General features: G+C 37.3%; 4 protein-coding genes and 3 pseudogenes across 4 annotated transcripts; 2 read left to right on the top strand and 5 right to left on the bottom strand.

The window, feature by feature from the left end:
* The first annotated feature begins 1,139 nt into the window (after positions 1-1,139).
* Positions 1,140-2,718, top strand: LOC130512411 (uncharacterized). Its single transcript, XM_057010376.1, has one exon. The coding sequence runs from the start codon at positions 1,294-1,296 to the stop codon at positions 1,618-1,620; it is 327 nt and encodes a 108-aa protein (XP_056866356.1). The 5' UTR covers positions 1,140-1,293; the 3' UTR covers positions 1,621-2,718.
* Positions 2,719-3,057: 339 nt separating this feature from the next.
* LOC108856231 (pentatricopeptide repeat-containing protein At3g22670, mitochondrial) lies at positions 3,058-5,329 on the bottom strand. Its single transcript, XM_018629996.2, has one exon. It carries the CDS (start codon positions 4,941-4,943, stop codon positions 3,270-3,272), a length of 1,674 nt encoding a protein of 557 aa, XP_018485498.1. The 5' UTR covers positions 4,944-5,329; the 3' UTR covers positions 3,058-3,269.
* Positions 5,330-5,458: 129 nt separating this feature from the next.
* LOC108856232 (protein RDM1) lies at positions 5,459-6,379 on the top strand. The gene is made up of 2 exons (XM_018629997.2): positions 5,459-5,703; positions 5,796-6,379. Exons 1-2 carry the CDS (start codon positions 5,577-5,579, stop codon positions 6,170-6,172), a joined length of 504 nt encoding a protein of 167 aa, XP_018485499.1. The 5' UTR covers positions 5,459-5,576; the 3' UTR covers positions 6,173-6,379.
* A 2,504-nt stretch (positions 6,380-8,883) lies between these two features.
* Positions 8,884-9,785, bottom strand: LOC108858850 (putative F-box/kelch-repeat protein At3g22730). Its single transcript, XM_057011144.1, has one exon. The coding sequence runs from the start codon at positions 9,763-9,765 to the stop codon at positions 9,001-9,003; it is 765 nt and encodes a 254-aa protein (XP_056867124.1). The 5' UTR covers positions 9,766-9,785; the 3' UTR covers positions 8,884-9,000.
* Positions 9,786-10,700: 915 nt separating this feature from the next.
* LOC108858848 (putative F-box/kelch-repeat protein At3g22730) lies at positions 10,701-11,864 on the bottom strand (annotated as a pseudogene).
* Positions 11,865-13,221: 1,357 nt separating this feature from the next.
* LOC108858847 (putative F-box/kelch-repeat protein At3g22730) lies at positions 13,222-13,920 on the bottom strand (annotated as a pseudogene).
* A 163-nt stretch (positions 13,921-14,083) lies between these two features.
* Positions 14,084-14,496, bottom strand: part of LOC130494984 (putative F-box/kelch-repeat protein At3g22730) — a 1,585-nt pseudogene continuing 1,172 nt past the window's right edge.

A 14,496-nucleotide genomic window follows, 5' to 3' on the forward strand; every position in this document is an offset into this window, starting at 1 on the left:
GTGGTATGCATATTAGAATGAATATAATATTTTATATTAACAGAATTATGATCAGAAAGTAAGTTTCTCTAATTTATTTGTGTGCTTAATAACTATCAAAAGTATCGTGAATATACTAATTATTTGTGACTTTGAAAATATATTATATTTGATATTTTTGTTCAAGCTTGAAAGTATCAAACACACGTTTGCTTACAAATAAGTTCTAAAACCTCTAAAAATTATAAATGATTGGAAAAATAAAAGGTAAGTTAACAAAACATAAATTTAATTATTTTTTATATTGTTTGAATTTTTATTATTATTTTTATATAAATTATGAGAAAATATAAATAGAATTCATCAACTGATAATTGTACCAGTTCCACAAATGGTTCTACATACAATATGTTCGAGATCTTATGTAAATTTGTTTTTGATAATCTACTAATTAAATGATATCCTTTTTCAATAAAAATTCTAAACTTTAAATATAAATAATAAATAAATTATTTAGTCGACCACGAATATAAGAGATTTCTACATCACAAGAATAAATGTTAAAACAAAAATCCTAACATCTATATAGATGTTACAAACGCAGCAAAATGAATATGCTACTCTATAATTATAATGTTTGTAATTTAGTTTTTAGTCAAAGAATCTGCCGAAGCACAGAATAGAAGTTACAAAAAGAAAGTTCTTCAAAGAAACAAATTATTTTTCTGGTCTCCTGACAATCCACAATACAAATCTATATTTTTACTAGAGAAAAAAACAAAATGTGTGGTCGGCTACTTTTGGACTTTTGAAAATTATTATTTTATAAGAACGCCCACAGATTTCTTTGCTTGCCAAATAGTTTTTTTAATCTATTATTTTTGCTCAATTTGTTTTTTAATTTATTACAATTTAAATACTATAGTGTCAAAACATGGCTACGTATAACTGGTTACTAAATCTACGACTAAATCTAAAAAGAAATTCAATGATTTAAACTAAATATACATAAGCGCATTAAGTTATACAAACCCAATGTAACCGTAAGACTACTTTTTAGTAAAAAAGTTTACTACATTTGCCCAATGATATACATATACATCGCTCAAGAGTCTAATAAAATACTATAAATATTATTGATGGTTGAAAGTGTTGAGAGCGGGCCAAAAAATGCAACAAAGTACGTAATGCTATAAAGCAATTACTTTGGTGCTTTCAGTAGACACAACACGAAAAACATTCTCCATCAACCCCCAAAAACAATTGAGTTGCTTGCTTCTTATATTGAAGTTTTTTCTTTTGTCTTTTCTTTTAATGGAGATAGAATCTGTGAGATGCGAGTGTTGCGGATTGATGGAAGACTGCACACAAGACTACATTAGTGAAGTCAAATCTAACTTCGACAACAAATGGCTCTGTGGTCTCTGCTCTGAGGCCGTGAGAGACGAAGTGAGTCGCCGGAAGATGACTACCGTTGATGAAGCTGTTAGGGCTCACATGTCCTTTTGTGGGAAGTTTAAAGATAATCCGGCGGTTCTTGTCGCCGACGGTATGAGGCAGATGCTAAGGAGGAGATCCGGCGACTTGACTTCCTCTGCTTCCAAGAAAGTTGGCAGATCTAACTCCACCAAGCTGTACTAATTAATGATCTTTTCATGTTTTATTAAGTGATTAATATATAATCGTTGATGTTTTTTGTTTTTGTTTAGGGGGTGTTATTGGATTCTATATTTATAAAGAGTTTTTGAGATTTGTATTTTGTAATAATTCTGGTGTTATTGCATTAAGACTTAACAAAACTATTTTAAAGTCTGGTGTTATTAGTTTAAAGATTTATAATAAGTAATTAAAAGTTTTTGAAAATCTAGAGTTATTGGATTCATTATTTTACAAAATCAATAAAAATCTTGTGTTATTCAAAAAGAAAGAAAAAAACTGATTTATCATTATTTTGAAATCTGTTGTTATTAGAAAACTGATTTTCGTTTTACAATTTGTATGATTTTTTTTTATTTTGCAAAAAATATATATTTATAAAGTTTTAACATGTTTAAAAAAGTTGTATATTTTTCTTTCACGCTCCGTTTGACTCCGTTCCTACATGATCTCCACGTCGGCCTCGAACACATCAACAAATCTTTTGCCAGTTTGTCAAAATCTTTTAAACGAACTCATCACCGCATGAGAAGATTGGTCTCTCTCACGTTCCAAAGCAAAGCATCTGCTATAAGAAAGGCAAAAAGTTTAAGAACCAAAAACGAAAAGTGATGAAGTCGCTGATTTGTCTCTCTCTCATCCTCCTCCCTTTGTTCTCGGTCGTGGAAGGCCAAGGTATCGGTAGCCCGATGCTAAAGAAGGTTGATGAGGAAGTCGTTTTGCTGGCAATGTTTGCAGTCTCGGAGCATAATAGGCAGTCGAAGGCGAATCTTGTTTACAGAAATGTCGTCCAGGAAACCATGCAAGTTGTCCACGGCTTCTTGTACCGACTTATCATTTCGGCGAAAAATGGGAGCCGTGGTGCCGTCAAAAATTACGAGGCCGTTGTGTGGGAAAAGCCACTGGGCCAGGGCCAACACTCCAAGATCCTTGTGTCCTTCAAAGAGTGTAAAAATGTGGCTTTTGTAAATCGATTACAGATGTATGTATGTAAGCCAATGAGTTAAGATTTTGACATCACATTGTTGTTGGTGTAATGTTTTTTGAAACATGATGAATAATGAGAGACATGTTACTAATAGATCTGATCATTTGGTTTTTTTCCGGTTTGGTTCCTAAATTTTGGAATCATATTGGAACCGAAAGAATTTGGTTTATGTTCGGTTACGATAGAAATAGTATATATTTTTCGTGATCCAGAATTGCCGCTTCACAAAAAATTTGAAATTAGGATTATGGTTTTCTCCGGGTAAAACCGTGAAGCCCTTCCACTCGTTATCTAAACTATCATCATCAAAAGCTAGCATTGCTGGAGGAGTCATGCTTGTTGTTCTATTGAATAAATTCAAACCTTTAAGTTACGTATAACAAATTAAACGGTTAAAGATTGTGAAAGTTCCATGCTCTTTGTTAATGAGACACTATTCAAAACTTTAACATCCATTGAATTGCTTCATCCAACACTACAAAACAATGTTGTTTTTCACTACGTTTCAGTAAAAAGTAAGAAAAACATGCCTTGACAGCTAACAAGGCATATATGAAAAAAAAAAAAAAAAACAAGGCATATATGAATTTAACATTCAACAGAAACAAAACTTTTTGAGCCATCAACTCCAAACAGACTAAAACTCTTACGCAACAGGTAAAGGACTTTCTGACTTGGTCATCACAACTTTGGATTGAACCAAACTCTGAATCTTGAGTTTTGCTTCTCCCATACCTTTCTTCTCCAGCTCCTCCACCAGCATTTTACAAGTGCTATCTCTAGGAACCATTCCTTTCCTCATCGCCTCCTCAAAGAACAAGCAAGCCACTTCTACTTTCCCGCTCATACACAACCCTCTAATGAGAAGTATATACGTCGCCACGTCGATACTCACATCCTTTCTCACCATGTGATGTAACAAGACCCCAAGCAGCTTCATCTTCTTCTTCTGGCAACACATCTTCAGCAACGGCGCATAAGTCTCAACGTTTGGACTACACGACCCCTCCTCCTCCATCCTCTTAAGCAAACGTAAAGCCATCTCATCTCGCGAGTGATGAACCGCAGATGATATCATCGTATTGTACACCAAAACATCACGAGAAACCCCTTGACTCGTCATGTCCTCGAATATCTCCACCGCATCCTTAAACCTACCAGTCTTAGACAGAATATGTATCAACGAGCTATAAAACTTAGCATCAGGAACACACCCGTCTTCTTTCATCTTCTCATACACTCCCAAAGCTTCAGCTACTTGTCTAGCTTTCCCCAAAGAATGCATCACAATCGTATAAGTCACAACATTAGGCTTAACCCCGCTCTCTCTCATCTCCTCCAACACCTCATCAACTCTCCTAAAATCCCCTTCCTTACAATAACCCTCAACAAAGCTAGTGTACGTAACAACATCAAGACCAAACCCAGCAACCTTCATCAAATCCATCATCGTCCTAGCATCATCAAACCTCCTAGCTTTACAAAACCCATGAACCAAAATGTTAAACGTCCTAGAATCCGGTTTAACCGTATCAAACATCTTCAGAAACGCCTCATGAGCATGCTCTATACTGTTCTCCTTCACAAGTGCATCCATCAAACTGTTCATAGCATTAGTATCTCTCCTCACACCGTACTTCATCTCCATCTCTAGAAACGCGTCAACAGCTTCACTATACTTCCCTGACTTGGCCAGCCTCCTCATAACTTTACTCATCGTATCGAGCGTGACGAGCTCGGACATCTCATCTACTAGTCCCCACATCAAATCGAAGTTCCTGCACTTCCCCAAGACGTCAACCATCGCGTTGTAAGCTTGGGAGGAGTGCGTATAACCTGTTTGCGATTTTGCCCAAGTGAAAAAGGCGTAAGCTTGGTTCCACCCGTTGCTGAATCTCCTCAGAACTTGCAGAACCAGAGTATCTGAGACCACAACGACGTCGTCGCATTTGGTCAGGGCCTTGACGATGTCTTCGTGAGAAGCTCCCTTCTTGTTGAGAAAGTCGGAGACTTTATCGATATCTTCTATCGGTGCGATGTTTCCAGGTGAGGGTTCTTGGCGGCCGAGCTTCTGGGTCTCGACCCAGCTCGCTAAGGAAGGGATGACGAAGTCTTCGTCGGAGGAGGAGGAGGAGATTGGATTTGAAGAAGAGGAAGGTTTGTTTGAGAGGAAGTCTTTGATCCAAGACGGAAGCTCCGGCGACTCGGGTGACTCCTCGGAGTTGGAGAAGGCATTGCGCGTTGCCAGGAACCGCCGTTGATAGATTCTCCGAGGTAAGGAAGATGAGAGAAGCTTACTAATCCGGAGCTTTGCGAGCATTTTTGGTTACTCCGATTTGTCTCTGTGTTGTCCGATGAATGGGTCGAAACAAAACCTAAAGTTTGCTGCTTTACGCCGGGTTGAATCCGGGTCGGGTAGTTGATGGGTGTAGATCCCTTTCACAATTCAATTTGTTTTTTTTTCTTTTTCATTTGGTTACCTCACATAACTGAAGTGACGGCACTGAGTTCATTTAAAAATAAAGCAAAAAATCAGTTGAAACCTGGAAAAAAAATCAGATTCAGCTTAATTTCGGTTTGGTTTAATTATATCACATACAAATATCAAATAATTTGAATTATTTTATATATTATGTAAAAATATTTAAATAAATTTGAAGAATTTGTTTTTTTTTTAAAATTGATTCCGTAGGTTTATAAGTTATTTTTATAAATATTTGGCTATTATTTTTATATTTAAATCTAATTGAAATTTGAGTGCAGATCCCGGTCCAGTTTAGGCGAGTTTACGGTTTAATTTTAGTTACCTCACAGCAAACAAGTGACGTTTGGACTGACACGTGTATAAGTCATCCTCTTCGTCTTCTTCCCCTTTTAAAATCCCTAATTTCCGGAGCTCCGTGGCGCGCCGTCGTACGTTCCGAATCTACAGTCAGAGAATCTAACTGTGACCATGCAAAACGCACTGACGATGAACCCACGAGCATCAGATGATTCCAGTTCTTCCGAAGTCGAAGCTGAGATCAGCGACGGCCTTTCTCCGCTAAACAGATCTCACAGAGCCGTCGTCGAGGATGAAGGTAATGTGATTTAAATGGGTCTGTTCTTTCTTTCCTTCTCCACCATTTCCACCCCAAAAGTCTCAATCTTTTTGTTGTTTTTTATGCATCAGCTTCGCTGGTGATGAGAGCAGAGATGTATCAAGGCTACATGAAGGAGCTTCCCATTCCGATGAACCGCGGTTCGGTTATTCCCTTCACGAGTTGGGTTGGTTTAGGCTTCTCGATCAAACAGCTTTACGGTCAGCCTTTGCATTACCTCACGAACGTTCTGTTACGACGTTGGGACCAATCAAGACTCGGGTCTGATTCGGAGTTCCAGAGTTTGGATCTCATCGTGCATCCTTGTAAAGCTGAAGCCACCGTCTGGCTCGTTGAAGAAATCCATCGTCTCACTTCTTCTCATCTTCACATCGCTCAGCTTTGGGGATCTGATCCTGTGTACCACTCTTTGATTGATCCCATCGTTCCTGAGCTACCACGATCATGAAAACAAGAGTTCTTGAACACCCTTTTCAAGAATCTTACTTTAACGATTTTAAGTTTAGATAATGAAATGTGAATGTTGTTTTATCTGCTTTACTTGTGTTTCGTTCCAAGAATCATCCTTTTAAGGATTGAAGTAGTTCTCTATGTTAACTTTAGAAAATGAAATGTAACTCTCTAAGTTACAAAAGAGACAATTTGCTCCTTCACTTTTTTTTCCAACTTGTGGTTGTGTAATTACCAGGAGTGATTGCAAGAACACTTCCCTTTAGTAATGAAATGAAACTTGTTATTGTATTTTAGAATTATGCACCTTTGCAAATGGATGACAATCAGAGCATACATACTCTCAGGGTTCTTGACTAGTCAGATTGTTGTGACTTTCTTTGAACTGATGAGCTCAAAGGCCATTGCGAGTTTTTCGATGTGTCAGCTTAACCAGAGAGCCCTAACTTCATCATTGTAGCTTGGTGCAATGCAAGTGGTTGCCACTGAAATCAGTTGCAAGAACCTAACACTTTTTTGCACATTCTATATAATTGATTCTCCGTGTGGCAGACTGACGCCGTACGTCCTTGGAAGTGAACGAGAAAACCATGCCGGAACCATCTTTATTGTTGGCTCACTTGGCTGCTTACTGATTCAGTATCCTAAAAAAAGAAGCTTTTTGCTTTCTCATCATACTCGTTCATTGGATCAGGTATAGTACAACCTCAAAATAAATCAAAACTAAACAACACAAAGAAGAAGGGAATCATAAAAAAGTAATAAACTAACAGTTGGTGTGTACCAAAAAAAGAAGAAGGTAAACACAATAGATCAGTTCATTAGATATTGTTCCAAAAGACATTACCTTGAAAAACAAAACACAGAAAAAAAAAAAGAAGGATCACTGGAAGTTCCTTAATTTTATCGACTAGTATCATTAGTTTCATTGCTCCAACCTTTGCTGGATTTGGACCAAACTTGGAACATAACTGAAAATAAATGGCGACAATATTCTGCGTCTAGATTTTACCAAAGGAGTTTTTGTGTAATATTCATTGCCCTCTCTAAAAATGTACAGTTTCTCTGTAAAATCCGAAGTACACAAGACCACTTTCTTCGCCTCGTCAATTTCGAAACTCTCAAAGAACAGAGAAAAATGATTGGGATTGTGTAATTCCACGGTAAATGATTTTCTCCACAAGGCAGCTTGCGTATCAATTTCATGAGCCACCCACACCTCCATATGTGGTGCATGATAATGTAACAATGAGAGTTGTTCTTCTCTAATTAACAACGGATAGATTTAGATAACAAAACTCCATAGCTTGCGGTAAGCATAAACGTATGAATGTATCTCTGGTAAAATCAAAACCAACACTAGTAGAAAAATGGTCTATAGCCACATTTTAGTCACGACAGGTAGTGACTTTTCTTGAATTAGTCACTGAATAGTAACCAATTGTCACGAATAAAGATAATAAGAAAAAATGTGACTATTCGTGTCTGTTATGTGACTTTTTTATCACGTTTTCTGTCATATTAAAAAGGTGACTAATTATAAACACGATTTTGCAACAAATAATCCTGACTAATTGTCACAAAATGTACACGTAGCTAAAACCGTGTCTATTCTATTATAAAATAATCTTAGTCACGGTTTAGCCACAAAATGTCCGTGTCTATGATACCCTAAAGTAAACCCTAAATAAACTTTTAAACCCTAAACTTTAAATATAAACTCTAAAACTCTAATCTTTTCATATTTTAACCTTAATTAAAATTTAAATTCAAAATTTAGTTTTCTCAAAACTTAAACTCAAATCTTAAATTCTAAACTCCAAACACTATACCCAACCCCTAAATTATAAACAATAAACCCTTCACTTTATATAAAACTTGAATTGCTGCAATATACGTAATAGAACTAATTTCCAATATATAAAAAAGTTTAAAGACAACCCTACAGAGTGTGGTTTGTTCAATTCTTTCATCATTCTCAAGCGAGTTTTTCGATGTGTCAGCTTAACCAGAGAGCCCTAACTTCATCATTGTAGCTTGGTGCAATGCAAGTGGTTGCCACTGAAATCATTTGCAAGAACCTAACACTTTTGCACATTATATATAATTGACTCTCCGTGTGGCAGACTGACGCCGTCCTTGAAAGTGAACGAGAAAACCATGCGGGAACCATCGTCATTGTTGGCTCACTTGGCTGCTTACTGATTCAGTATCCTAAAAAAAGTAGCTTTTTTGCTTTCTCACCATACTCATTCATTGGATCAAGTATAGTACAACCTTAAATTAAATCAAAACTAAACAACACAAAGGAGAAAGGAATCATAAAAGTAACAAACTAACAGTTGGTGTGTACCAAAAAAAAAGGTAAACACAATAGATTAGTTCACTAGATATTGTTCCAAATGACATTACCTAGAAAAACAAAACAGAGAGAAAAAAAAGGATCACTGAAAGTTCCTTAATTTTATCGACTAGTATCATTAGTTCCATTGCTCCAACCTTTGCTGGATTTGGACCAAACTTGGAACATAACTGAAAATAAATGGCGACAATATTCTGCGTCTAGATTTTACCAAAGGAGTTTTTGTGTAATATTCATTGCCCTCTCCAAAAATGTACAGTTTCTCTGTAAAATCCGAAGTACACAAGACCACTTTCTTCGCCTCGTCAATTACGAAACTCTCAAAGAACAGAGAAAAATGATTGGGATTGTGTAATTCCACGGTAAATGATTTTCTCCACAAGGCAGCTTGCGTATCAATTTCATGAGCCACCCACACCTCCATATGTGGTGCATGATAATGTAACAATGAGAGTTGTTCTTCTCTAATTAACAACGGATAGATTTAGATAACAAAACTCCATAGCTTGCGGTAAGCATAAACGTATGAATGTATCTCTGGTAAAATCAAAACCAAGCAAAAGCCCAACTGTTTGTCCAAAAGCAAGCCAATAAGCATTTCCCTTGAACGACACACCACACTTCGGTAATATACAGCAGTCGAGAGCAATATCATCAAAAACCCTCCATGAACCAGAACTAAGCTCATAGACTTCAAACACCATCATAGGGTCAATAGAATGCCAACACTTCAAGATTCTGGAGCTACGGCAAAAATTGTTGTTTTGGTATCCCAGAGCAAAGCTATACCTCAAGTCGCTACTGCTATTAGTTGTGGTTTGGAATATTTGGATCCACCTAGTTTCCCCTAAATATGGATTCCAAACCATGAGTCTGTGCCTGTCGTTCCTAATGGTGCATAACAACAAACCATCGCAGTGAAAAATATCTTCTATATCGACTTGTTGGGAACAAGAATGGGAATCCTTAAGGACAAGTGGTCCCTTAAACTCTACAGCAGCAGGAGGAGCAACGTTGAGATTGACGTTCAATGAACTTATCTTATAGTCGTTTAACATGAGAATCCGAGACTGCTTTGGAGCTTTACGAATGTGATTCTCCCTGAATCTTCCGTCTTTGAATAAATCGTTCCATAGTTTGCAAGTTGATCGTAGTCGTCTCAGAGATGCGGCTGGAACCCTAGAGAGTATTTCCTCTATCAGATCCTGCGGAATGTCAGACATCATCATCGTTGGTTTCTCTTGTGATTTCGCTAGGGCAAAGGAAAACTACTCAAGAGTTTCCAAGTAGAAATTAGGGTTTTAAATTTGTTACCATGAACCAGTTTGGTTTAATAAATAGACACGCAAGAACAAGAATCAGTTTTCCGTTTCGACTATTCTTTCCTTTTCCTATTATGTAGAACTATGTTTATTAGTTTTACTTTACATTTTAGGTTTCCTTTCCGTACCTTTTTCCCCTTTATGAGTGTGAATGCTCTTTTATCTTTTTAAAAGCTTGTGTTTCTGTAATTAGCAGAAGTCATTCCAAGAATCATGTTTTCAAGAACTGGAGTTTCTTTGTATTTACAGGATCTCATTCTCTATGCTATATTTTAGATAATTTAACGTGTGAATGCTTCCTTTCGTCTGTTTTTTTACTTGTGATTATGTTGAGTAATGAAATGAAACCGGTTGTTGTCTCTTAGTACAAATTCTCGGTTATATACTTTTGATGCTAAACTTTGCAAATAAATGACTAATCAGAGCATGTATACTCTTTGAGGTTCTTGACTAGTCGGATTGTTGTGCCTTTCTTTGAGCTAGCGAGCCCAAATGCCATTGCAAGTTTCTCGCTGTTGTCTCTACTAGGCATTGATCTCTTCTCTTCTTTATCTACATCCATCAGAACATTACCAACACTACCAAGATCAGAACATTACCAAGATCAGATACATACATCAGGTACATTACCAAGATCACTGCTTCTATTTGTAGCATTTCAGAGGGACTCATCCCCTGATGTGAACTCATGGGTCTAATTAAAAAAATAAAAGCATTTCGCTTTCTTATCAAAGCCCTCGAATAAAATCAAAGTATACAGCACAAAGAAGAAAGGAATAATAGGTGGTGTACCAAAAACAAAGGGTAAAAATAATAGATCGGTTTCATTATATATTGCTCCAAACAAAAACAAATAAAAAAGTAACTAGAAGTTCCTTAGTTTTTATCGACTAGTATTATTATTATTAGTTCCATTGCTCCCACCTTGCTCGATTTGGACCAAACTTGGAACATAACTGAAAATAAATGGAGACAATGATTTGTTTTTAGATCCTACAGAAGTGATTTCTGTGAAATATTCACTGTCCTCTCCAATAGTGTAGAGTTTCTTGCTATCTCCTCCGAAATCCGAATTACAAGCCAAGACCACTTTCTTCTCCTCGTCAACTAAGAAGCTCTTAACGTACGGATAAAAATAATTGGGATTTTTCACTGTAAATGATTTGCTCCCCGAAGCAGCTTGAGTATCAATTTCTTGGGTCATCCACACCTCCATGTGTGATGTAAGAGGGACCAATTTAACATTGAGAGTTTTTCTTCTCTAACAACTGATAGAACCATATTCGAAGGATCCGGAACTGGCGGAAGACAAAAAAAGTCTAAAACAGTCGCTCGTAAAATCAAACCAAACAAAAACGTAATATGTTTTTTCCACGACAAGCAAATAAGCATTTCCTTTGAAAGACACACCACAATCTCGTAGTGTACAACAGCAGTTGAAGGGGAAGTCAACCAAAACCCTCCTCCAAGAATCAGAGCTGAGCTCATAAACTTCAAAACCAGCAACTCCTTGGTCTAGGGTGCAACCAGTCGACCAACAGTTCAAGATTTTGTAGCTACGGAAGGATTTGTTGTTTTGGTATCCTAAAGCAACTCTACACCTAAAACAGGTTGTGGTTTTGATCCACCTAGTTTCTCCTAAACACGGATTCCAAACCATGAGTCTGTAGTTGCTGTCTTTGTGAGTGTTGCATAACAACACCATCGCAGTGATAACCTCGACGAATACTACACATCGACTGTTGGGAACAAGAATGAAAATCCTTAAATTCTATGGGTGGAGGAGAAACGTTGAGATCGACGTTCACTGCACAAATCCTATAGTCGTCTGACATGAGGATCCGAGACTGCTTTGGAGCTTAAGAAAGTGCTTCTCTGTGAATTTTTGATATTTTAACAGATTGTTCCCATCGTTTGCAAGTTGATCATAGTCGTTTCAAAGATGCGGCTGGAATCCTAGAGAGTATTTCCTCTATCAGATCCTGTGGCATATCGGACATCATCATCGTTGGATTTCTTGTGAATACGCAAAGGTCAAAGGAAAAAAAGACTTAAGACTTTCGAAGTAGAATTTAGGGCTTTAATTTTTTTTTAACCATGAACCAGTTTGGTTTTATATATGGACAGCATGCAAGAAACACGGTTTCAACTATTTTAGTTACCTCACAGCTGATAAGTGAGCCCATAGTTAATGGGCTCTCACTCTCTCTGTTCGTGGGGCTCCATCTCATCTAACAGTTCGTAAAATCATTGTTTAAAAGATAGGCCACGTTAATAGGTTTCATAATAAGTTATCACGAATCACTTTCAAATAACCATAACTTACATTACTTGTTTTTTTTTGATAAAGGGCTTTTTACTTACATTACTTATTCAAACACTAACTTTGAAACTCAAACTGATGTAACAACGGAAAGAAAAATGACATAGTTAGTCAAATCAATTAAGTTTTTTCATATACCCACCGGGATGTTACATTTTAACTGAGCTCTGTGGCGGGCCTTCGTGCATTCTGAATCTGCAGCCAGAGAATCTAACTGCTCGTGTAGGAGACTGAGACCATGCAAAGCGAAGTGACGATGACCCCACGAGCATCAGATGATTCCAATTATTCCGACGTAGAAGCTGAGATCAGCGACGGCTTTACTCCGCTAAACAGATCTCACAGAGTCGTTTGAAGATATATGAAGGTAATGTGATTAATGGGTCTCTTCTTTCTTTCCTTTATTACGACTCAACGCCGCAGAGAACTTTAGAAATGACTCGGATTGTATTTGGTGTTGTCCGAACACATACCAAGAAAAGAAAAGTCAGTTACTTCAGAGGCAAGGCAAAAAAAAACAGGGGGGGGGGGGGGGGGGGGGGGGGGGGGGATAATTCATTGAAATATTGTTTCAAACGACATTACATAGAAAAACGAAAAAGAAAAAAAACTAAGAGCTGCAAAAAAAAAATCACTTCCTTTAGTCTTCATTATTTCATTTGCTCCCCTTTGCTGAACTCGAAACAAACTTGGAACATAACTGAAAATAACTGGATTTGTAGTTCCTGCACAAGGGATTTGTCTGTAATATTCATTGTCCTCTAGCCAAGATGAACAGTTTCTTGCTGTCCCCAGAACCTGGATAAGAACACAAGGCCACTTTATTCTCCTCGTCGATTAAGAAAACTCGATCCTCAGAGAAATTAAATAATGATAGGGAAGACTGTGTAATTTCACTATAAATGATTTGCTCCACAAGGCAGCTTGAGTATCAATTTCATGGGTCACCCACACCTCCACATGCGAGGCATAACGGGGACAGTGTAACAATGAGAGTTTTTCATCCTAACAACTGATAGATTTATAGTCGAGAACGATCCTCAAGTTGCGGAGGCAAAAACGTACGAATATATCTCTAGTAAAATCAAAACCAAGCAAAAAGAAACCTGTTTCTCCCAAGCAAGCCAATAAGCATTTCCCTTCAAAGACACAACCATTATTAGTATCCAGCAGTTGAGAGCCAAGTCATCCAAACCCTCCATGAATCAGAGCTCAGATCATAGATTTCAAACCCCTCAATATGGAAGACACGATTCCAACACTTCAAGATTTTGAAACTACGGAAAGATTTGTTGTTTTTGGTATCCTAGTGCAAAGCTGCAATAAGATAAAAGGTCCTCGCTATCAGTAGTTGTGGTTTCGATCCACCTAGTTTCCCCCAAACACGGGTTCCAAATCATGAGTCTATTTTCGTACTTACTGCTGCATAACAACAAACCATCACAATGAAAAATCTCATCTGTATCGAATTGTCGCATATCCCTTAGGCGAGTGGCCCTTAAACTCTATAGCCGGAGGAGCAACGTTGAGATCGACGTCCAATGAACAAATCTATAGTCGTCCGACATGAGAATCCGAGACTGCTTTGGAGCTTGAAGAAAGTGCTTCTCCGTGAATCTTTCATCTTTGAGCAAATCGTTCCATCGTTTGCAAGTTGATCGTAGTCGTTTCAAAGATACGGCTGGAACCCTAGAAAGTATTTCTTCTAAGAGATCCTGTGGCATATCGGACATCATCATCGTTTCTCTTTGTGATTTCGCAAGGACAAAGGGGAACTACTCAGACTTTCGAAGTATGAAATTAGGGTTTTAATTTTTTTTTACCATCAACCAGTGTACATGTTCTTATAACATAGAGAAATATCCTATTTCTATCCCAATTTTTTTTATCAAATATAGTCTCTTATTTCTGACCCTAGTTTTTTGCAACAAATAGTCTCTTAATATTAAAATGATAAAATATTTCGTTTTTTTGTCAGCAACATTACAAGACTCATATAGACTCTGTAAACCAAACTGGAGGATCAGCATCATGTGAACGATGCTTCTTTGCACTGCGTGCTAGACTGTCTGCTTTTTATTATTCGTTCTAGTACATGGATCACCTCTAAAGTAGTAAAACTACTCCTCGGATTTCGTATGTCTTCTAAGTAATTAGCAATACTGGCCACTCTTCTGTTCTGAAACCATCTTCACCAATTGCGAGCAATCCGTTGCAAAAGTAACATTGTATTGTTTTAAATTCTGCATACATTTCATTGACCAAATAAGAGTCTCTATCTCCGAGTGTAGGGGCGACTGACTCGTTAAAAATAA

The sequence above is a fragment of the Raphanus sativus genome, chromosome 5, assembly GCF_000801105.2.
Source record: "Raphanus sativus cultivar WK10039 chromosome 5, ASM80110v3, whole genome shotgun sequence".
NCBI classification, from domain to species: domain Eukaryota; kingdom Viridiplantae; phylum Streptophyta; class Magnoliopsida; order Brassicales; family Brassicaceae; genus Raphanus; species Raphanus sativus.